This window comes from Vanacampus margaritifer, chromosome 8, assembly GCF_051991255.1.
Source record: "Vanacampus margaritifer isolate UIUO_Vmar chromosome 8, RoL_Vmar_1.0, whole genome shotgun sequence".
NCBI classification, from domain to species: domain Eukaryota; kingdom Metazoa; phylum Chordata; class Actinopteri; order Syngnathiformes; family Syngnathidae; genus Vanacampus; species Vanacampus margaritifer.
In genome coordinates this window covers 20224606-20248897 of record NC_135439.1, presented here as the reverse complement: position 1 = coordinate 20248897, position 24292 = coordinate 20224606, and the positions used below count along the sequence as shown (strand labels likewise).

General features: G+C 38.0%; 1 protein-coding gene and 1 long non-coding RNA gene across 2 annotated transcripts in view; both read right to left on the bottom strand.

The window, feature by feature from the left end:
* LOC144056999 (uncharacterized) overlaps positions 1-11136 on the bottom strand; it is a 40046-nt gene extending 28910 nt beyond the window's left edge. Inside the window, exons 1-2 of the long non-coding RNA XR_013295151.1 lie at positions 11054-11136; positions 10362-10432 (exon numbers count right to left, since the gene is read on the bottom strand). This is a non-coding gene — a long non-coding RNA (uncharacterized LOC144056999). The remainder of the gene's footprint in view (positions 1-10361; positions 10433-11053) is intronic.
* A 272-nt stretch (positions 11137-11408) lies between these two features.
* Positions 11409-24222, bottom strand: LOC144056962 (inter-alpha-trypsin inhibitor heavy chain H3-like). Its single transcript, XM_077574129.1, has 22 exons — positions 23700-24222; positions 21421-21578; positions 21238-21342; positions 20996-21158; positions 20803-20913; positions 20461-20589; positions 20219-20335; positions 19983-20151; positions 17522-17647; positions 17196-17377; positions 16920-17108; positions 15457-15596; positions 15121-15281; positions 14903-14932; positions 14786-14824; positions 14453-14473; positions 14327-14368; positions 13173-13286; positions 12905-13106; positions 12569-12744; positions 12344-12455; positions 11409-12256 (listed from the first exon to the last, which is right to left on the bottom strand). Exons 1-22 carry the CDS (start codon positions 23835-23837, stop codon positions 12127-12129), a joined length of 2754 nt encoding a protein of 917 aa, XP_077430255.1. The 5' UTR covers positions 23838-24222; the 3' UTR covers positions 11409-12126.
* Between the last annotated feature and the right edge of the window lie 70 nt (positions 24223-24292).

Genomic DNA, 24292 nt, shown 5'->3' with positions numbered 1-24292 from the left:
ACCTATTTCATGGGATTAAAATAAAATGAAACATAATAGAATACAAATTAATTTATAAGTGAATACCATACTTTGTTGTTTTTAAGGGATGGGTTCTAAGAAATCAAAAGAGAAATAAGGACAAAACGAGTTTCTTTGACTAATGTGTGCAAAATGCTCAACACCTACTGAATATTCAAATATTTGACTTTATTAGCTCAGGCATATGTTTTCTGTAAACAATTACATGCATGCATTTGCAACTCTCACCACCTCCTCTCATCTCTCTCTGACCTGTTGTGAAGCTGCCTGGGGGTTTGAATAACTGTCTGGTGCCAGGCTGCCTCACCCCAAGGCTTTTTGGGAGATGAAGAAGAGGTCAGCTGCGTGTGTGTGCATGTGAGTGCGTGTGTGTGTGTTTATGCAAATTAGAATATAGGTAGGATATGTAGCAAGAAATATTTGAGTTATGGGACCACAAGACTATACAAATGGATATGTTATGATTTGTATATACTATCTATCTATCTATCTATCCATCTATATACTGTATATATATATTTACATACATACATACATACATACATACACGTCACAATTAGGGGTGTGAATTGCCCAGAACCCGGCGATTCGATTTGTATCATGATTCATAGGTCAAGATTCGATTTGATTCCGATTAATCCCGATGCAAATCTATAAATCGATTATTGCGAGAAAAAATTAAATTCAAATTTAGAAAATACTAATCAGTAAACTTGTACATGTACACTGTAAGATTTGTATGAAAGTATATTTATTTATCTGAAAATTCAGGCTTATAACTGAGCCACTGCATTTAACAAACAGGTTGCAGTCTGTTTCATGTTTGAACAGCACTGAAATAAAATATTAGGGCTTAATGTTCCATCAATATAACATTTTTTCATGCTTAATGTGTGAATTGCAACCTTAAGTAAGACGTTTTGTTGAATATTCCCATAAAAAAATTGATGTTTGAAAATCGATTTGGCCGCATATGGAATCGATTCGAGAATTGTGCGCTGTAATATCGCGATACATTGCCGAATCTATTTTTTCTAACCCCCCTAGTCACAATACTGTAAAACTAATAGGTACCAAAACCAGACTCTATAGTATATATTTTTTGCATTCTTAAATCAGTTTAAAAAATACATAAATAATGATAATAAACAATAAATAAAAAACAAACAAAAACAAACTGAAAACATACTGGGAGATCTCCATTAATGTCCAATCGTCTGTTCTAGCATAAAATCCACACATCAGTACAAGACAAGACGGCAGGAATTTGCTCTGTCTAATAGGACTTGGCTGTTCAGAACCAACCTGGGCTGCAAAGAACTGAAGGACAAACAAAAAAAAGACCCACTTCTTCTCAAGGTGACGGATGTTCGTTATTCTTGTCCAACCCTCCGCTTGTTTAGTTGTGGCCCCAAACTGTTGAGGCCATTTCACACTGCACTTAGGGCCCGTATTCCACTGAGCAGGGAACATTTGCGAGGGCAGCAGATATTGTTTTTTCGTCAGGGTTTGTCAAGGTTGCAAAGACGTTCGCCAACAGTTTTAATGGTTGCCGACATTTTATTTTTTTTATTTTTTTCTGTCAAGACAAGAGGAACCTTTAAAAACCTCTTGGCAAAAGTTTGTTGAATATGTGTAACCTTTAACCCTATAACGCCAAACTTATCATATTAAATATAAGACATTTTGAGTCCTCTATTTCACGAGTATAATATTTTTTCCCCCATTAAAACCCTAACGTATATGATCGGACACATGCATTGCACGGATAATCCATTAGAGAGCAATATCACCCAGCTGATGGCTTTTTCAGCAAACTTGAAACACACCTATACTTATTAATAGTAGGAAATGTTCTTTCTGATTTTTGGAAATACTAATATGTTTGATATGTCTGTTTATTATTATATTTTTGACAGTTATAAATGTAAGAATTAAAGCATTGTGACCGGATGTATAAAATATGACACAAATCAAAAGTCATATGCTGATTTTCAAAACAAATGTTTGTTTTTTCAAATGGACCAAAAAATACTCTATTCACAAAGAATCAGAATTGTTTTCATATATTTGATGGTTCAGGCTTTATAGAGTTAACGGGCCCTGACGAGAAATCAACATTCACTACTTTTGCAAACAGTGTGCGGTTGACAAAGCCATTCAGTGTGCATGTGCAGCCACAGCACAGCATCATGTTGAGGTGGGCACTTGCAGTGTGCTTGATGCATCGATGTGGCAGAGTGATTTCAGAGTGGTTTCAGAGTGACAACAGCAAGATTTTGACTGAGTTGTACACGTTATTGAAAATAGAGTGATGAATGGCACTACTTTAAATATAACAGGTTGGTTGAAAATGGTAGAACTGTGATTTTAGCATTAATAACAATAAAAATAAATAAATAACAATAAAAATGTATGCTTGAATTAAAATATATCAGAGCCACAAATTCGACAATTGTATCTCGCCTCCTTCTCATAAGCAAAGCCAGAGCTCTCCGATGTAATTGTGTCAAATATGTTGCCGTTCTATGTCCTACCCCGCAGTGTATAAGCGCCTTCATGTTTTGAGTTGCTGTGCATATCAATGACAGTGTGTGTAGAGACACAAGTTTGGCCTACTTTAGTGCCTTGTTAGCTTTAGCCATACTTGTTTCACCAGAATGCATTGTTTACACACAATGGTAATTTCATGTGAAAAGTTCATGTATAAATCAGTGAAACCGAGGTAATCGGTGGTGCGGTCTGTCTTTCAGAATAGGAGCATTGAAGTGATGCGTTGATTGTGTAAATGTTGCTAACTTACTGTGTTCTTCACAGACATCATTTGTTTATGTATTATTGCTATTATTTATCCTATTGTTGAAGTGTGAATCCCCTGAATAATAGGACAGAAATATTAAAATAGTATTTTTTTTTTATGTTGTTGTGAGTGCAAACAACATTTTGTTTTGAATATTACTGTTTTATTACCCTTAACGGACTTTTGAGTCAGTGAAAAAAAATGTATTTGAGTACCCTTAATGGGAGTTTTGTTGGTACAAAAAGGTGGTCAATTCAATTTTTTTTCCAATGTCCCATCATAACCCCGTCCACCAAGTTTGTGTTTTTTTGCACTACTACAAAAATACACTGGCAGACAACAAATGCCCAAAAGCCTGCTGTTGCAACAAACTAAGATGGCTTGTCCACCTGACACCTTCCCAATCCAGCATTGCTGGGTGCAAGAGAAGATTGGAGACCTACAAGCAGATGAAAGTGAGGTCAACCTGCAGGGATGAACCTCTTCTAAGACTGACCAGAGCCAGGGGGTTGCCTACCTGGGTGGCACTGCCTGCACCCCCATATAAACGAATCTGTTTGTGATTTAGTTGGGTGGACACTAAGACACTGAAGAGTCTCCCTTCATTTGCTTTTCTGTTCCCAGGATATGTTGGCTAACGTGGTTTAGAAGGGGTGACAGCGGGGTCAGGGGGGCTCCAGTCGACTGTGCCCTGAGGAGGAATCCTGGGGAGGGACAGCAGAGTGGTAGTCGAGAGAGGGAGGGGGTATCCCTCTGGGACTGTGGGTCCCTCCCAAATCAAAAATAAACAAACAGAGTGGTCCTCTGATCTAATCTGGCTAAACTAAAACCCTCCAAACAGACCGCCCAAAGCAGCTACTACACTGGACATTGAATTGTCATGGGCCTTAAAAAAAGTCATTGAGCATCTTCCCATCAACAAAATGGAGTCTTTAAAGCGCTACACTTTAACATGCATTTACCAAAGAGTGTATAAATGAATGTTCACAGATGTTCCAAAAACTGCAGCTGTAAACTATGAATAGATTCATTAACTGAGGTCAGTCATGTTTGTACATATAACACAGAGGAACAGAGCCAGAAATATTACATAGGCTTCTTGCCAGGGAAAGTCAACATTCGCAGTTTGGGTCCTTTAATTCTCACCGAAACATTCCATTACTGTGTATTGGGCTTTTTTTTTTTTGCGGTTTGGACATCAGACTAAACTTGGCTAACAGGCATCCCCACACAATGCTAAACAATTTTCCTTTCCTCTGCAGTGAGCACACCAATCGCAGCGCAACGTTCTGTCAGCTGACCGGCTCGAGACGATGAGGGTGAGATTAGACCAATCATGGGTCATGCTCAGGTTATCACAACCACTGGAAAACTAAAACAGATGGAGAACATATTCCAGCGCGACTCAAAATCTACTGTCGGAACCGTATCTTTCGGCCCTGTATTCTCCTGCTCCACTGGACTAGAAGAATGTCAGATTTAGCTCCGATTTGGAATTCTAGGTCATATTGCTTTAACAGCCGTTAACCTGACACGCACACACAAATGAAAAAATAAATAAATAAAATGGAGGAGGAAAAAAAATCACCAAGTGTTTTTGGTAAACTGTTATATTATTTATATGAATTCAACATGTGATCTATGTCATGCCCATTTTGACCACATTAAAATATTACACACATTTGGGGGGGCTTTGTCAACAGCCACTTTGCATTTTCTAACACAAAAATGCACTCACTTTGCAAAAAACAAATTACACACTGCCCAAAAACTATTTCTTAAAATAGTAAAGTGATGTTATACTTTGAACAAAACCCTATAAAGAGCCCATTAAGCCCATAAGCATTTTTAGACACACCATCCCATACTAGTGAAGACTTACAGAACAAACGTTTCGTTGGCAAATTTTCCCTAAAACATCAATCCTAACGTCTGTCATAGTGCCTATGCTTTGTTTGACTTGTTTTGTCTATTTTTATAGGTAGTAGTCGCCCATATCTGTTGATCTGAAATTCAGCCCAAATTGTGGCTAAACGCACGGCTTCTTTTGCTCCGTGCCACCCTTGCACTGAGATGAGAAGTTGATGAGCAGTGCCGTGGCACGAGGACATGAGACGCTCATCACGATGGAAAAACAAACAAACAAACAAAGCACAAGAGATAAACTGATGGAAATATGTACAACGTCTTATCACAGATGCTAATTGTTTCCGTGTGGGAAGGGAAGGCGGCGGTGGAGGGGGGGCACTCAAGGGAGGGAAAGAGGAACTTGAGAATATCCTGCATGTGCCTTTGGCCTGCGCCTGACTTCAGAGCTAAGCCCTCTCTCAAGAGAGGGTCAACACCAGGTTCAACTTTTCACCTCGGCAGCACTAGAGAAGACACTAAATACCGAGGATTACACCACGGCCCGCTGCAATATTGTCTGGACTTCCGCTGTGTTTTAGTGGACGCACTTTCAGAATCTTCTAATTCAGTCTTGCACTTTCAATACAATACAAACAGCACAGCAAATAATCAAAACAGAATAGTGTATTTGCTTTAACACAATCATTAATCTGGCTAAATTGCAATATTTATTAAATAATTTTGTATGGTTTGGCTCAAACATTTGGAAAAGCCCATTAGCTGCACAGGCCCCACCTCGGGAAGTCAGGCATGCAATTAGTGTGTTCATAACCACAAAAAACAACAACAAAACTTTGGTTAAATGAGTTGCAAAGTAAGAAAAGGAAAACTGCAAAATATGATGCATGTAAATAATACACAATATTTTTATTTTAGCTCTGAAAGCTTCACTGAAATTTTGAAAAGAGCATAATGTACTTTCAAAATCAACAAAATGAGTCAAATGAGACAGAATAGTGTTTGAATAAAATAACTGAGAATTAATATTAAAAAATATATAATCCACCATGTTTGCTTTGCTTACATGCTTAGTAATCTGACAGCAACCCTATGATTGCTGACCATGTTGTATGAATTGAAACACTGCTTCTATTACTGACAATGCACTCTTTCATTTCCGCTTTTACAATGTAGCCCAAAATGCCGCTTAAACGCCATCGCTAAGAAACTTAGATGAAGACAGAGATGGGGGGAAAAATACTGTAATCTAACAAACTAGCTTGCGATTTTAATGGACACCATTTTTAAAGCAAAAATACACAACGTAGTATCTTTCAAAAGTGAATTATTTTGTCATAAATGATTACTTAAACATGAATGGGTGACTTTAGTGCTATACTGAAATGAGGAGAAAAACAATGAGTGTTATTTCAATTTAAACAATTTATTAGTTAACAAACGAGCAGCACTTGATTTTTTTAGTAAAAATGTAGCTGCTTTCAAAACATGCCTCAGGGAAAAAAAATTACAACTAAATACTTTAGTTGCAACCTTTTAAAAAAAAATTATGAAGAATTTAACTTGTGGATTAATGAGTTGTAAATCCTGCATGGCAGAATGAAGTGAAGTAGAACGTTGATGTAGCATAGTAGTCTTGATTGATGGACATGGAATTTATCAAAATCTTTGAAGGCAGTGAGGGTGTTATAATATGTAGCCAGGTCATTACATTGACAGGTGCATAATATATTATTTTCACAAAGATAATTTACACAAATTTGAAACTGAATAATGGTGGCCAATTGAGTTAACCGAGCTATGCGCTCTGAAATATGCATGGGGTGAAATCAGTCATGATGTTTATGGCCAGTTCATTTCAAATATTAGTTTGAAGAATACCCTGACGACTGTTTGTAGGCTTTTCTCAACATGCAGTGGTGTTAGTTTTTTTGCCTTTGTTTGAATGTGCTGTGCCAGTGACAAAACAGCTGTTACGCCTGCTGGGGTGGCGGAGGGGATCAACACTACCTGAGCTGCCGATGCGTCTAATACCACCAAGATCAATTCTTAAACTTAAAACATTGATATGTTTGATACTTAAGCCACTGTGTTTGTAGTATCATACCACAAATGATCAGCGTGACTTTTTCATCCAGCAAAAGAAATTGCATATTGACAGGTGCCAAAGTGGTTGCCAAAATTAGTTTGTGGCATCCGGTCACAGGAAAAAATATATAGTATCCTATAAACTTATGAGCACAGCTGTATGGTAGAGAAAAAGGATTAATAAATAAAATCCAAAATACTGTGGCAATTGTTTTGATATTTTCAGAGATTGAAGTAGAGATGTGCATTTCAATACTGATGACGATTCATAGCATTTTTGCGTCACTGAGATTTAGCTTTTGTACATTTAAGTTTACCATAGCTTATGTAAGCTTGTGAGCACAACGGCTATAATGTTTATAACGTCTTATTAAAGCCACTCACAAACTGTGCATAAAATGCTGAATATTGGCCGATAATGATTGAGAATCAGAGGAGTGGGGACAGCTGCAGTTGTGCTCATAAGTTTACAAAACCCTGGCAGAATTTGAAGATGCGTACCATGCTAATGTAATTTTAATGGAATTCATATTAAACTAGAAGCCACTTCAGAATCATCCATCATTAAACAAAAAAGAAAAAAGAAAACAATAAGACGGCCCCTGTTGATTCACATTTTTCCAAAGAATTGCCAATCATTCAGAAAGTCAAGGTATGTAAACTTACAAGCACAACTGTTATACAAAGTTGGTGGTATAGATCTATCTAAAAATATTTGAAGCATGCGGTGGGTGGTGTTTTTCCACTTTGTCTGCTTACGACCATTTAAAAACAATAATAATAAAATGCGTTATCATGACTAACATTTCCAGGCTGGCGGATAGACAGAGCTGGTTTCTAGGTGTGTGGGTACAGGTATGTGCCACCAGTTGGGTGTAAAAGCACAGACAGGCAGCCGGCTGGCTGGCTGGCGTCAGAGGCAACGCAGCCGTCACAACACAGCACACGGCGAAGAGTCGCATACCAGGCACCCACATTGCGCGCACACAATGGGCACTCAGTGCTCTGTATCACGCACCAGCAGCATCAGCAATGTGAAATATTCACACAGGGACAAAAGGTAGATAGACGTGCAGGGGAGGTGAGGACTGAAGAAAGGTTCAAGAAGTTAAGAGTTCAAAAAGGACGAGAAATTGTCCGGTCACACTGGACTGATATCCGAGGAAACTTCTAAACAATTTTTTCCAATCCAGGTCATCCCGATGAAGCAAATTGTACTTTTTGTTATAAATGCAACAATAATTAACATAACATTGTGTAGCAATTTTCTCAAGTCATGTAAATTAGTTGGAATTATTGATGCTTTGTTTTTGATAACAATTACAGCAAAACATTTGGCATGATTACAACATTTGTAAAAGATGCTTGAACTGTTTTGCAAATTGAACACATTTGGCTGCAGCTTCAGCCTAATTCATGTTACAGTTTGGTCAGTCAGTCGTTTTTGGGGGAAACAGATCACTTAAATGAACATGAATTTACTGCTAATTAAATGGTGGCAAATTATATTTAATATTAGCATTGTATATGATATAAAAGAAAAATAATATGTATATATTCTTTTTAAGATATATGCCGGTCGATAAGAGATGTTAAAATTTGGTAAACTTCATGAAATTATGTATTTATTTAAATTTGCGGTTAATTTTTAAGAGATGCTATTTTTGGTTTTGATATGTGAAATATTAACATTTTAGTTCTACTGACATTTTGGACAAATGTTTTTACTGTAGAAAACTTTAGGTAGCTATTTATTTGTTGAAGTTTTTGTTAAACTTTCTAAGTCAGACATGTTGCTGAGCCCGGGAGCACTTTTTTGTTAAAATGTTATATTCAAAGAAAAAAAACCTTGATGTTGCACATCTGAAAGTCTGTTTGATAAAAATGAATGCTTAAAGGTATTTTAACCAAGTGTTGTAGTATTATTCAAATTTTCAAAAAGTAGGTCATTTCCTTTTTACTGTTAACAAATATCGGCTCACAATATACGCTTCCTTGGCAACAGATTAAAAAAAAACATATTGTCTCCCTTTAAACTGTATAATATTTTTTTTTAATATATTTGACATAAAGGTAGAGACGTTTTAAAATTTAGTTGGCTCTTCATCCTGAGTTTTCAGATGTATGTAAACAATTCACGCCATAATTCCTGTAATGGTTGGAGCACAGCCAAACACTATAACAATTGTGTAAGCTTTCAGGGTGCAAAAAGTATGTACAGTGCCTTGCAGTTGTGACCATAGTCACGAGGACAGAATTTAAAAGGCTCTCTGCCGCCCTCTGCTGGAAAAAGAGGAGACATTCAAATCAACACCCTGCTTTGGCTGGACAACATCCTTTTTTCTTCTTTTTTTAAAGCATCCTTCTGCTCCGACTGACCTAATGTTTCTAACCTTAGGGGGGATCAGGGGGATGAACAGCGAAGATGTTAATGTCAGCCATGTGTGAAGAAGTCGCTTGAGCATTTTCAGCAAATACAGTGGGGCCCTCTCAAAGTATTGCCAACACCCTGAGCCTTGCACATCTGGCGTTAATCACTAACACACACACATACACGCACACACACACACACACACACACACACACACACACACACACACACACACACACACACACACACACACACACACACACACACACACACACACACACACACACACACACACACACACACACACACACACACACACACACACGCACACACACACACACGCACAGGCAAACACTTCTGCAAAGATCCCCTTAAGAAAATCCCTCTCAACTCCTGAACTTACAACATGACTAGGGTCAGCACACGTGCTCTGGATCTAGTCGCACCACAGCAAAGTAATAAGATCTGCAAGGTTGATACAGCACTCATTGGACGAGCATGCAGTGGGAGAGACGATGCTTGCTCAATTGTAAACAATACAAAAGGTGATATAAGACTCAGTTACTGACCATATGTAAGGACAGATCAGTATTTTTATTTATACAGTTGATCCATCCATTTATTTTCTGTTATTTTAATTATTTAGTTTACTTTTTACTGTTTACTTCCTGAATTTGACCTCCCAGATGATTTTGCTACATGTTTGTTGTTTAGTTATACATACCACTTAGTTATACATACCACTTAACTTGTTCAGGGTCGTTAACCACTAGTCCATCGTGCTACCTACCTCAAAAGTTGAAAGCCCTCCAATTATGTCATTTGGAGTTTACCCCAAATGCTCTGGAAATAAATACCTCGAAAGGTCAAAAAAAACTTTCGAGTTTGAGCAGCTTTCATGTCGTGCAAAATATCCACACACTGAGACTTCAGCTCAGTGGGAACAAAAACATAATGGTCTAAAAGTTTGTTTTGCATTTTCTACCGCTTTTTTTTTTTTTTACAGACACGCATTACATTACACTAAATCGACCTCTTAATAACTCATGTCACGATTTTAGAAACCATCAACAGTACTTCTACAAAAATGCAAAATAAATCACAGACGCACGCAACTGTACCCTGCGCGTCACCTGACGTATTTCAGACTAAATTTTTCAGTAATAACATGTTGAAAACATGAACCTCCCCCCCAATAAAATACATCACACTCACCAGGGATGCTGATTATTGTGCAGCTTGCTAGACATGTCTTGCTATCGTTGAACTTGGCTTTCTCCGACCAACTAATCAGAGGGCAGAACAAATATTGATGTTATATTGTGGTCCAGCTCGCTGACCGTGTGAGATGCATTTGAAATCTGAACGATTAAAAAAAACAGGCCGCACTATTACTAATAATTCTGAATGCCCTGAGCAGACTCAGCACACCCACCATGAAATCTGTTTGGACAGCCAAGCAAAAAGTTGCAAAATGAAGACAAGAGACTCTTCGGAATGAAGTAATACAGTTTCATGGAACAAATATTTGAATTTAGGTTGTCAATTTTGGCCAGTGTTTCTGACCTCGGCGCCTATAAACCTGTAGAGAAGGCCACTAAATCTACATTTGTAATTAAACAACAAAAACAAAACAATCCATTGAAAAACAAGTGCAGCGGGAACTGGCGCATATAACGCAAAAAGATTTGGTGGCATGCAGTCAGATGCTTTCCAGCACACTAGAGAGAAAATTGCACCCAAATTAAATGATAATTAACGTTACGTTAGCATGCTCAATGTAAATGGAGGTCTACATTAGCATGCTTTGTTTACCTTCCAAGTAGCTTACAGTCGGCACGTTTTACACAGCAGCCAGTTTGCTTTTGTAAATTACAATTAGAGTTATTTGGTGTTTGTTTACTTACCTTTCTACTGCAGCTTTTGTAGTTTATGCGTCACCTCTACCTGTTAAAACGAACAATTCGCCTGATAAACTTTTTGAGCAGGCAGTATGGCAACTCACTTGGACAAAATACTTTTGCCTTTTTGTGTTGTACAGATGAATTAATTAATCGAAAATATTTTGTCCATCCATTGAATATAATTGTACTAATTAGCCCATCCAGCCCCTACATCAACTGAAATGTATTGTAATTTTTTAATTCTGGCCTTTGTGTACAAACTTTCGAGGCACATCACAGTAGTGCTTTTAGCTTTTCTACTGAAGGAAGCCAGAACCAGATTGCTAATTACATTGAAACACTTGGAAGAAACTTGTAGTAAAGTACTTGTTAAAATATGATTTGTATTTATTTTCTTTCACACATAATATCAAACATTAGTCATCATACAGATAAAATGAACTTTTGGGGTTCCGTACAAAACAGCTATAGTTGACAAAAATAAAACAGCTCTGTCTGTCTGTCTGTCACTCTTTCACACATGCAAACTAATGCTCACACAATATTACCTTTTTTTTCACAGTTCCATTCAGCTTGGAATTGGCCCTAAAGTACATCATTTATTAGAAATAAATGCGTTGCTCCATTCATGACAGCAATTTTGGGGTATTTTGACAGCGGCAATAACCTACTTTAACATTCTTTACATTCAAATCTCCCTTTGGTCATTTGAGCTACAAGTTGCTTTCCACGAAAATCTAATATAGCCTACAACATTAGAATGAAAACAGTGTTGTTGTTTTTAGCTCCACCAAGTGAGGATTTCCTTATACCCTCAATGTTTACACATTTATTAGTGCTCAAATAATACAGTGTCTCACCTAAAGCAAAAACTGAAAACTGTTTTGTGCTCATCTTCTCACTTCTCAGTAATTCATGTCCCTCATATTAGCCCACCCGTAAGTACCTTTGAAAATAAAACAGTTACGTACTTCAAACATTCATTCCCCAGCAATCTCCCACACTATGATATAGTTTGTGGGTCAGGGAACTTACAAATACTTTCTGTATACATATATGTATATTTTTAAAAGGATTTATAAGAGATTGGACACAATGTAATCCGATGTACTCCCGTCAATGAGACCAGCTCCATCATTGTCGACAAACCAGCAGGAAATATTCTCCCCGTTGATCACATCGTCGCTGAAATCCTTCTGCCAGTGTCTGCACAAGCGAGAAAACCAACATCACTTTATGCATGACTCTTTAACACGGGTGTGTCGAGTGTTTAGCTTTACAAGCTCAGCATACCTGGTCACATTGAGAGTCTGTCCCTTCACATACATGATGGCATCCACTTTCTGCTGCATATTCCCCAATTTTAGATCTGCCACCTCAAAATTAACACCATGGTAGAACTGGCCTGAGGTTCAAACAACATACATAGCTGGGTTTTATTTAACCATGAAAATCATTTTTGTAGTGATCGTATGTAGAAGGAAAATAAATGGTCTACTGTGTTGCCATGGTTATTACCTAGCAACCCATGAACTGACTTGGACAAATGATGGCTGTCCAGAGTGTAAAACCCCAAATAGTTCTGCTGATCATGTCGTCTTTTCCAAATCTTGGTATGCCTGATGACCATAAATTTGACTGAGTGCCTCAGTGTGACTGTGAGACTACAGTTCTTTGTCATCTGAAGGTCTATACTGAATGAAAAAGCAAAATATATTATTATTAATTTTACTATATTGTTATAAATAAAAGTACAGAGAAAGTCACATTATACACCAGTGCATGCTATTCACAGGATTTTTACATTATAACACGGGTTTTTGGAGAAATTTCAGATGACACAGTTTGACTCACTTGTTGTCTTTGAGAGAGGCAAAATCCGTCCACTGCATCTTGACCTGTTTCCCTCCATGGAACAGCAAGATATCCTGGGTGTTCACCTCCAGTTTTACCCCGAGAGCTTTGTGGCTGATCCCAAGACGGCCAAAGTAGGTGTTCATTTTCTGATCTGGGACAAACTTCTTCTTGCCGATAATCTCGCCATTCACAACAAAACCTGAAGGTAAAAAGGATTATTTTAGTCTCTGTATTTTTCTCATTTGAGGTATATTAAGGATGTGACCTGATTTGGTGTCCCGGACCAGGTTGAATATAGTCCCTGGTTTGTCATTGATGTTGAAACACAGGGCATCTTCTCTGTCTGGGACTTCTATCATGAAATGTGGATCTCCATCCACTGTAAAAGTATAATGGGACATGTAAAATAAATACACAATAAATCCCTTAAGCATCTTTCTGTATTCATCATTTCACATGCACTATACATCGGGGTTAAGAAAAAAAGACATTAGCAAATGGTTCTCGATTAAATCATCTCAAATTTCAACAAGATGTAAAAGTAAAAATAAAGTTAACCTTTGTACTTTTTTCCGACTTTTTAATGTTCTTTCAAGTTTTCAAGCTTTTTTCTTGTCATCGTTTGTTCGATCAACACGTAATCGCCGTACGACGGTTTCAAACACCGCGCGACAAAAATCACAACAAGGAAAGAGAAAAACTTGTGGCGGTTGCCGTTTTTTTCAGCTTTGTGTTATGTACTTGGCATGGATGGATGGTTTGCGTGAGAGGAGACGGCGTTGAGATGAAGAATTTGAAAAGGCTAACAATAAAGTGGAACAAAAATAGGCAAAGGATTATTAACAGAATTGTTTTGGTGGAAGAGACTTAAGCCGAGAATGCATTAACGTCACGCATGAAGGTAAGATAATTTTTTAAACTGAATAATTTTTAGCCAATCAGCACGAAAGCCCAATCGAGAGTTTATCGGGCCGGCGGAGGACCTCCCTCAAGTAGGACCTTTGCCCGTCTCGTTCCTGTAAATGTAGCCCGGTTGGGAAGGCTCCTGCAGTGGAGACGCGTCTTGTGCTAATGGTTCCTCATTGTCTCATTGTTTTTTTTCTTTCTCTGTTCTTTTTATCTATTTATGTTATTTATTTTTATTTTTGTCTTTGCACTGAACGGCTCGCACTTTCTATCGTTTATGTTGTCACGTCTCCTGAGTCAAGTCATGCTAATTTATAAATATGCTTTATTTTTCAACACAAAGATCTTTTAATTTAATTTGCCTAGAATATTTAGTTACCCAGGTATTTGTATTCCAAATCACTTTTTTGAGAAACCGTGAATGTATTATTTGAATGTGAATCCTATGTAAAACCAACAACAATATGGGATCAAAATAGTTTGATGCAACAAAGAAAGTAATAGTAAAACTACCATTTGAATGTTGCCGTGGACGTGCAGCATGGGCAGAGGAACCTGAGACAAATTATTTGAATACTGTGTTTATAGTAGTAGAGTCAAAAAATGCAATTATAATAAAGACAAAAGTGACTTTCGTACCATGGGTTCTCGCTTGTTGATCTGTTTGACAAACAAAACACAAACAGACCAATTCAGATTTATCTTAGTTGAAGTACAAACCTCTCATGCTCTATGATGCTGGCATTCACAATCAAAGAGCAGAGGCAAATTTCCCTGTTTAATTCTCTGGACATGACATATTTAGCAAAAACAGAGTCTACAAAAAACATCTAAATATATTCTCAATATATTATATAATACAATGAATAGTTCATATAATATACATTACATATCATATAAGTATTGTGCAAAATAAAAACCTTGATAGATTCATGTAAATGAGTACGGAAGTAAGAATGAGAATTACTTTACGTTTTGATTGGTGGCCTGGACTTGCAGAGGCCGAAGAGCCTAAGACAAGGAATTTCATATCATACATAAGTAATGTTGTCATAATGTTAATGTTAATGATTAAGAAAGGTATCATACCTCTTTGTCTCTCTGCTCTTTGTCGTTGATCTGTTAAACAAACAAAACACAAACACATTTACACAAAATACTGCTAATCAGTTCCGTTTCTGACTTTTTCAAATGCTGTTTTTTTATATGGATTGGGATGTGGAAGGAAGGTGGAGTACACTGAATGAATCCGTGTGAATATTGCAAACATGGGATTCACAATTCCTAAAACCACGTATGTACTTTACCCTCTGTCAGCTTATCAGCAATGAGGGGGCTGTCATGTCCGTCCTCACTTTCAGGCTTGGTGACCACCAGGGATGTGAGTGGGGTGACAAAGTTGTAGCGTAGCGACATGTCCAAGGCCTCGGCAGTGAAGTTGTCCTTTTCCTGTTGACTACCAACGCGACTGGGAGAAAAGTTAGCTGCTCAGTAAAGTATTACACAAGAAGCACAAGAAAACTTGCTTCTCCAGAACTCTTTTAACGCGCTTTTTATCGATGTCTGTGATTGTGACTGCTTTGGGGGAAAGGTCAATTAAATAGTACAGATAAAGCTGAAAGAGGCATTCCAAATGAGCAAACCTCTTCTCCAGTAGCTGCTGGATGGTAAGGTAAGCCCACAGACGCTCTGTGAAGTCCCCAAAGATATACTTGTCTTCCGGATAGATCACATCCCAGTCTGCCACACTGGCCTTCCCCTGCTCTTTGAAATCTGTCTCTGGCTGAAGGAGGAGAAAAAGAACCAGATCCATTTTTGATGGCAGTATATGAACAGGGTTCAATTCAGTACAGCTTAATAGAATGCATCAAGAGGATCAAAATAATAGCTGCAAATGAAATACATTTTATGCAAGTAGTACGGATCATCTGACACATCTCCATTTACTTTGTCAAAGGAAATCATTTGAATTGATACAAAATAGTTGTATAGTTTGTTCCCTCTGTATCATGAATCTGTATGTCATTGAAGAGCATTTCAAACGAACTGTCAACGGTTCTTGTGGGTGGGGGATGCTCTTGTGTACTTTTGTGACTGGGGTTCTCATAGCGGCTGAAATCATTCAGGTAGTCTGGTAGCTTCTCTAAGGAGACAGATAGATAAGGTTTGTGTTTAAATTTAATCTGCCTCATATTTTACCTGAAATACACCATTTGAACTTATTTGGTCATGGTGCCTTCTTTTTCTTCTCAGGTGGAGAAGTACGGTCTTGGGGGTGAAGACATTCTAAAGCAATGTCTGCCATCTAGTGGTGAACACCGTTATTACATCGTAACATCTTTATTTCGAAAAATGAGATGAGGGCCACTTTCCTTACCCTGACCCAAACCTTTATGTTGGGTATGTTTATTGGAAACCTGCAATTTAACATTTCAACCACTAGATCAGGGGTCGTCAACCCAAAATGTTGAAAGAGCCATACTGGACCAAAAGAGAGCCGCAAAAAAAATAAAACCCTTATACAGTATCCTATAAGCCTTACTGTAAATGTCTGTATCAGCCTACTATCAAAATGGCTATAGGCTACAAATGCACAATGTTCATGATTAAATGTTTATTTCCACTGCAGCGCATCCTGCAGGGACTGGCACGCCATTTGACTGCTCTGCTGTATGATGGTGCTAGAAATACAATAAAGAAACCTTTAATATCTTTAAAAACACATTTTTCCACTTGCTGTACTGAATCTGAAATATCCAGAGCTGAGGAAATAGGGAACAACCAATCACGGCTCACCTGTTTTATGGGCTTGTTCGTTACCTGTTTCTTCAGCACATGTGATGTCCTTCAATCGACAGCAAATGACAACATTTGTTTTTAAAAGTATTACTGTAATTGTTTAGGAAAAATAAGGAAGTTTTCACATTAATTATAAACAAAATATTATCTTCTTACTTTTGAAAATGGCTCAATGAGTCAAGTATCCCTTTAACTTGTATTTTTTGTCATACCACTTGGAGCAACTATAATTTAGTCCATTCAACACCTGGACAAATTGAGTTCATAATTTGCACAGTATTTTATACATTAATTCCTATTCACTCACCCCCTGCGCCAACACCTCCACGAGGAAGTTATCAAGGTCATTGCTGTCATCTAGCCGACCAGCCACCACAATCTCAGAGCCGTTGAACAAATGGCTGTGGTGATTTTTTGTCAGGAAGTCTACAGTATTGCCTGGATAGTGCAGGTTCACCTCCAAGAGCAGTGGACTGGACACTTCTGCATAGAAACCCTTGGGGGATGGAATCAAAGCCATATATAGTACAATGCTGTTTTTTCCCTCACTTTAAAAATATAAACTATTTGTCTTATACTGTACTTGGAGTTGAAGAGCTGCATCTGAAGCCTGAAAGATCCTGCGGGCCAGCCCTTTGTTTTGTTTGCTCATCACATCCAGAAAGGAGTAATCCACATTATTTCCAAATCCAAGACAAAAAAGAGACATGTTTCCATCAATAGCCTGGCGTACATTCTCCTGGATTGTCTGCAGGTTGGACACGCCTGTGTGTTGTTAAGAAGCTGTGTGAGTATCAGGTCACGCAATCCCAATTCCCTTTAGAGTTGCATTGTTTTTCACCAGATAAAATGAAAATGCATAAATGTGTGTGGAACTTGCTGGTTGTTTTGCACTGAGATGAGGCTCACCGTGGTTTGGCATCCCATCAGTCAACAGTATAATCATATCCACACTCCTCTCGGGAAGCTGTTTATATTCTCTTTCCTTCTTTAACATTGTCACTGCTTCCAAAAGGGCATTGTTGATATCAGTAGCTGAAAGACAAATAGAAAATGAGCAGATTAAAGATGACATCAGCTACAATACACTTTGTGAAAAGGCACCCTTAGATAAATCTCGCAATATGTAACTCATTCCCCAATTCGAGGACATTTTCTGATATCTTCTTCTTTGGTCAATTATGTTCTCCTGAAACAATATGTAACTATAGCCGTGGTAAAACTGATTCCGCAATATGATTTTGAACACCAAATAGCACTTGAGCACCCCATAAAATAGCTTCTTTTTTTTTTATATAATTTACTCTCATCCCTCCCTTTCATAACCACCTTAATGTTAAAGTACCACTGATTGTCACACCCACCTAAGTGGGACGAAATTCTGAATGATCTAAACCCCCCAATTCCAACCCATAATGCTGAGTGTCAAGCAGGGCAGTGAAGACATTTAATATTTTCAATTTGATGTTTTACTGTTTTTGAGTTTACTTATAGGCATGTGATATAATCATGAGTGTTTAAAATAATACAGTGGAGTAATGATTTTGTGAACTTTATTTTATCCTCTCACCCTCAAAGCTATTGAAGATAGGAATGTGCATGATGTTATTTAGAGCCTTTTGGCATTGGAGTCTAAAAGTCTGGGGTTAGATCCTAATTGCATTTGTTCCCCCAGTCAAGAAGGGGAACTGTATGTAAATGTCTGTTTACTAATAAGATTACACCTTTGGCCAACCTGGAATCAACATGTCTGTATGTAAACGTCTGCTTACTAACAACATTACACCTTTGTTCAATCTAGGAGATGACATGTTGCCCTTTGTTCAATCAAGAGCCGGGAGGAGGAACCTTTTATCTTTTTTGTATAAATGAGTCGATGTTCTGTAAATTGTCACACACTTGGGGGAATCCACGTTGCATTCTGATGTGGTGTCCTGACTGTGTCTTTAGAGGCCTCTAAATAAATTCTTGCAAGAAAACTTCTTCATCAGATCCTGAATACAATTATTTTGGACACGCAAAGATTACACTTAATATAGTAATTTAATATTCCTTCAGCAGCAATGTCATATTTTTTATAGTCTTTTGGCATGACCCGGTCAGGGATTGAACCCAAGACCTCCCTGTCTCAGGGCGAACATGCTAGGCAATTGAGCTGGTGATATAGCCTTATAGCCATAACAGATGATTTAAGTTATTAATTGTTTTATCACACACACACAAATTTAGATTATGCTGTGAAGTTGTTTTTCTTAACATACATGCAACCCTGGTGCTAAAACGTTTTTAACCATCCTGAGGAAGAAAAGAAAAAAAGAGAGCTACATGACTCAGGTGAAATGACATCCTCAATTATATTGCTTTGGTCATAGAGTGTGTCACTCAAACAACACAACCATGTTAGCTGTTACTGTTATCATGAAAACACATATTACTACTGAAGTATTTATTTTTTTCTTGCTAAGTTTGTTCTTCACCAATTAGTATAGCAGCTAACACAGCTAGCATGTATGCTTGAGCGAATACTCTAACATAAGCATTGACAACATTGTTAACTGCAACCCAGTTACTGTAATCAATTACTAGAGTAGCCTCATACTCATTCAAAATAAACATACTTTTATTTATTTGTAAAGTATTTACTTATTAGTAAAAAAATAAATAAAATAAATATTGCTGGCGTCGGGCCAAAACCTCGTAAGTCACAATTTTGTAAATGTAATATTTTTTCAAAAATCTATTCAAAAATCTATACTTTAGGTCAGTCCACGTGTGTACGTGTCATTTTTACGAGATATTGAACAATTTAAAGGGTTAATAATGGCTGACTCTCTTTGCTGTTTTAACGTTAAAAGTTGAACAAACATGTAGTTTTTGGAGTCTCCTAAAAAGTGACAATTTTGGAGGTACAAGATTTTGCACCAAAGGCAAGCGCTTTGCTTTTCAGCTGCCTGACAATAACAGGGCTATGCCAAACATAACATAATAAATCTAAATTAAAAAAATGTTGGTGCCTAAATAATTTACCTCCAATTCTGGCATGACCAATATACAGTAGATTAGCGTTAAGCAAAGGCTCATGGGGAGAAACATGTATGCCCCTGGCCGGGTCATACCAAAGACTATAAAAATGGGACCCAATGCCGCCCTGCTTGACACTCAGCATTAAAGGTTGGAATTGGGGGGGGGGGGGGGGGGCGGGGGTTAGATCACCAAATGATTCCCGAGCACGGCCCCTGCTGCTGCTCATTGCTCCCTCAGGGGATGGGTCAAATGCGGGGAGCAAATTTCACCCCACTTCGGTGTGTGTGACAATCAGTGGTAATTTAACTTTAACAAACGATGCTAATCTTGGTCTCACTCCTCTAACCTCCCCTCTCCTTCAGTTTCCTGATGTAAGCAATGGCGTCTGTCACATTCTTTTTTGTGGCTTTCATGACAGAGCCCTTCCAGGTGACAATCTCAGAATCAAACAGGATGACAGCAAAGTGGTCGTCCTTGTGGAGATCCTTCAGAATGGCTGCTAAGGCTTCCCGGGTCTGCAGAAGATTACATACAAAGATGTTTACATGCAGAAAGACACACAGGACTTGCCTACACAATTACCTGTTTGATCTTTTCCCCGCTCATTGAGCCACTCCTGTCAACCACAAATATCACATTCTTTGGGACTGTGGGTAAGTCAGGTGGAGAGAAGAAGTGCACAAAGTAGCCATTTACCATCTGAGGGAAAATATACACGAACATGGCACAGGTATTATTCGGAAAGGGGAAATAGCACGCTCTAAGGAGCATTGCAGGTGTCAATTTAGACGCACACTGGTACGGTTGAAAGTAGCAAAGCTTACCTGGACTTCCCCAAGACTTTCTTCTCGTTTGACATCATACTTGACAATAAAATCTCCATCAATTTGTGTGGCCACACATGACGGACACGTCCTCTGTTGTTCCATTGTTGGTGAGAAAGTGATGAGGGCCTGAAATATAAAGACAGATTAAAACTGTCAACACGGAATTACTCTGGCTGGTTGTGTTTTGTGTCTTTTCTCTTTCAATAATGCATGAGGTGTAATCTATCTGTGACAAGAATCATGTTTTAGATCTAATGGCAACATTTGCTTCTAAATGAAAATTTAACACATCTTGGAATGATTGTGCTCAGCTTTGTAAATTCCACTGGAAAGCTTAACCTTTGTATCTGTGACAGTTTTCTCCACCAGAGGGAGCAGTTGATTAGAGAGGAATGTCGCTGTGGCATCCACTGAAGCAAGGCCCTGAGGCTCAAAGATGCGAACTGTGATCTACACACAGACACAAAAGATTACTTTTAGAAGTAAATTCATTGTTATTTTATTATGAAAACACACACAAAGTGTTGTCAACCTGAAAGTCTTGAACCGGTTGTTTGGGTTTCACTCGGGTCAGAATCTCATACTGGCCCAGTTTCCTCTGAAGCAGTTCCTCATACGTCAAAACGAAAATGACATTACTTTCGGCTGCAATGTTGACAGACACTGAAAACTGCTCCATCTGTCTTCCAGATGCCCTGAAATGATTTGTGGGTAGGCTACGGCGTTATTGTATTATTGTAATGTGTTACATCCTGTGCCCTCAGTCCAACTTACTTGACCAGTCCAGCAGTCTTTCCTGAAGAAACTGCCTTCTCATACTCCTTTTTTGCTTTCTCTTTCCCCTTCACCTCTCCAACATAAACTTTGCTATCAATTTCCCTGAAAGGCACATAAGAATTTCTGAAAATGTGGGCTGTTTTGTGGAATACATTCATACATTATGCATTTTGAACTTACATAGTGAAGTTGGTGATGAAGGCCATTTTCGGCAGCTCCACTTGAAAGGTGATTTCCTGCGAGACGTTGGCTTTGTTCGCAGCCTTGGAGGTCATGACGGTGTGGGCGAAACGAGACGTCACTGCACAGTCAACTGTGAAAGTGTGCACCTCCACCATCTGACAGGATCAACAAAACAGCAGGAACAGAGGGAAAAGGGGACTAGCTGTTAAATGTATTGTACATTTATTTATTTATTTTTATGCATCATTCATTATAACCTGGCTCGTGTTCCCTACGTTCTCAGAGTTGGTGCTTCTTTTCTTTTGGACAAAACAAAGAGGAAAAAAGATTTAAAAAATGTTGTTCTCAGATAAACTGTTGCTCATTTGAATCACATTTTTCTGTAACCGTGCGTCTGCTGGTTGCAGCCAAAGTAACACACTCACTTTTACAACCAATTACACGCAATCATGAGAAGCCTTATGTGGGTGTGACAATCAATGGTACTTTAACTATCAGTTATGATTATTATTCAGATCACTATTGGCTACCCAGTGTATATAATAAAAATGACAGTTTATGTGTAAATAATTTAATTTAATTTAAACATTATTGACCTGGTTCCCCCAGCTCTGCATTACTGAAAAGTGTGTCACAAGATATTTAAAAAAAAAAAAAAAAAAAACAGTGATGCAGAATTCGGATTTTAAGAAAATATATTCTGACTTAAACATTTTGCACCATCTGATAAAATCCATATGAATCTTGTTATCTGTAAATGCTGCACAACTAAAAGACATTTTTAGATTATTTTTCTGTCCGTATTTATACAATTACTTTGGCTTCCACCATATTCATAAACCATGTACAGTATGTTAGGTAACTTGAATACCGGTACTCTAAATTGTACATAGGTGTGAAGGTGAGTGGCTATTGGTCTATGTATATGTGCCCCTATTGACCTATTGATTATTCTATCGACCAGCTATGGGCATCTGGAATGATGGAGTGGGCCACAATTTTTCATCAGCACTAGTATTAGGCCACATATGACCACATAAGACCATGCACATCCAGACAAAAATTGTACTTCACAATATCTTATTATAGTCAATGTTTCATGACTCATGCTCATGCGCAATAAAAAGATCCAGCCTTCAATCAAAATTTGTATATTCACTATGTTTGTTACTCCAAATCTCCAAATTAATCGGCTTACTCACGTGACAATCAGTGGATCTTATCTTATCTTATCTTATCTTATCTTATCTTATTATGGCAGTATAAGACCCGGTGTATATTTTAACCAAGCGATACCTGCCATCTAGTGGTGAATGGTGATATTACCAAATAAAACTATAGCGTGGAAAAAAGTAGGAAAAATGTGTCTATGTTTGACGCCCAATGAAATACATTGGGGAGGGGTGGGTGGCTTATGGGAGGGGAAACATTTTTGTAAATCTTAAAAAAATAAATGAATAAAAAACACTTATAAACCTCCAATAACATGAATTTTTTTTTTTCGTTTTTTTTTTTTTTTTTTATGATTTACAAAATGTTTTTGTTCCCTCCCAATGCATGAAAAAAAGCTGGAGTCAACTGTAGTATAGGAAATGTGTCTATATATATATATTTTTTTTATCTTAATCAAGGGCACACTCAGTTTGGGTGTGCTCCACCTGTGGCCCACTCACCACCAGTTACTTATCCCTGATAGAGCCAATGGATGAATAAATTAATAGTTATGCAATATAAACATATTTACATGTCCAGAATGTCTTTTTAGTATGACTCAATATTACACATACTGTATACTACTAAACTTCACCATATCTTCAAATTGCACTGTGCTCATTTGAACAAAGTTTGCTGGGTTTTTCATATGCCTGACTCGTTTTATTCCTGTTATTTCATGTGACTGGAACACACGACAATAAACATCCTGTGTTTTGAATCTTATATAAGTGCTAGTTGGGGTAGAAAATCAATAAACTCCACCACAGTTAAGCCACAAATCTCAATTTTAAATAGCTTTTAATATGTTCTGACTAAATTGTGACTTCTAACTTTACTCCCCACCAGCACTCTGACAGCTGTGCACTGCCAAAAACTTTTCTTTCTGAGGATTTACAAGACATCCAGGCATTGATTGGGGGTGGGGGGGTGGGGGGTGGGGGGGTCTAATGTAAATACTGACATTCATTTATTTAAGGAACAAGACAAAAAGTTTAAAAAATAATACAAAATAAAATAAAAACTTAGGATTTTCAATATCATGCATTACATATCTGCATTACCTCCACATGAGCCTCTCTGTGGGAAACAAGCAGAGCTCCTTGCCCCTGAGCTGCAAGCACAAAGCAGACCCAAGCCCACGGTAGGACTCTCCAGAACACAGGCAGGCCCGCGACGAGGAAAGTCCGATCCCCAAGCATGGCTGAAAACAAGTGCTCTGGGAATTCAAGGCATGTAAAAGAAAGTCTTCCCAAGATCTTTACTCCGCCCACGCATGTTCCTGGAGGCGGAACTTCTGTTTCCACTCTGACAGCATGAGTCAGTGGCCATCAGTGTGTGTTTTCCCGGAAATTGGCATGTGTGGGATAGAATTAAGAATGCATGGAAGGCTTTATAACCTGAAGTCAAATCTAGACTTGTCCATTCAGATGGATAGATTTGCTGCATCCAAGAAAACAAAGGCTTCTTTGTGCAAAAGGGAAGCCTTACATGAACTGTGATTGGCAGCACGTTTTGCTTCTTTGGTGAGGGATCATAGTATAACAGTGCAGATGTGCAGTTTTGCTTTTCTTGTGCGAGAATTGGTGGAGTTTAAAGACAAAAGGGTGCATCCAGACATTCCATCCTGTATACAAAGGAATGATAATAAAACTTG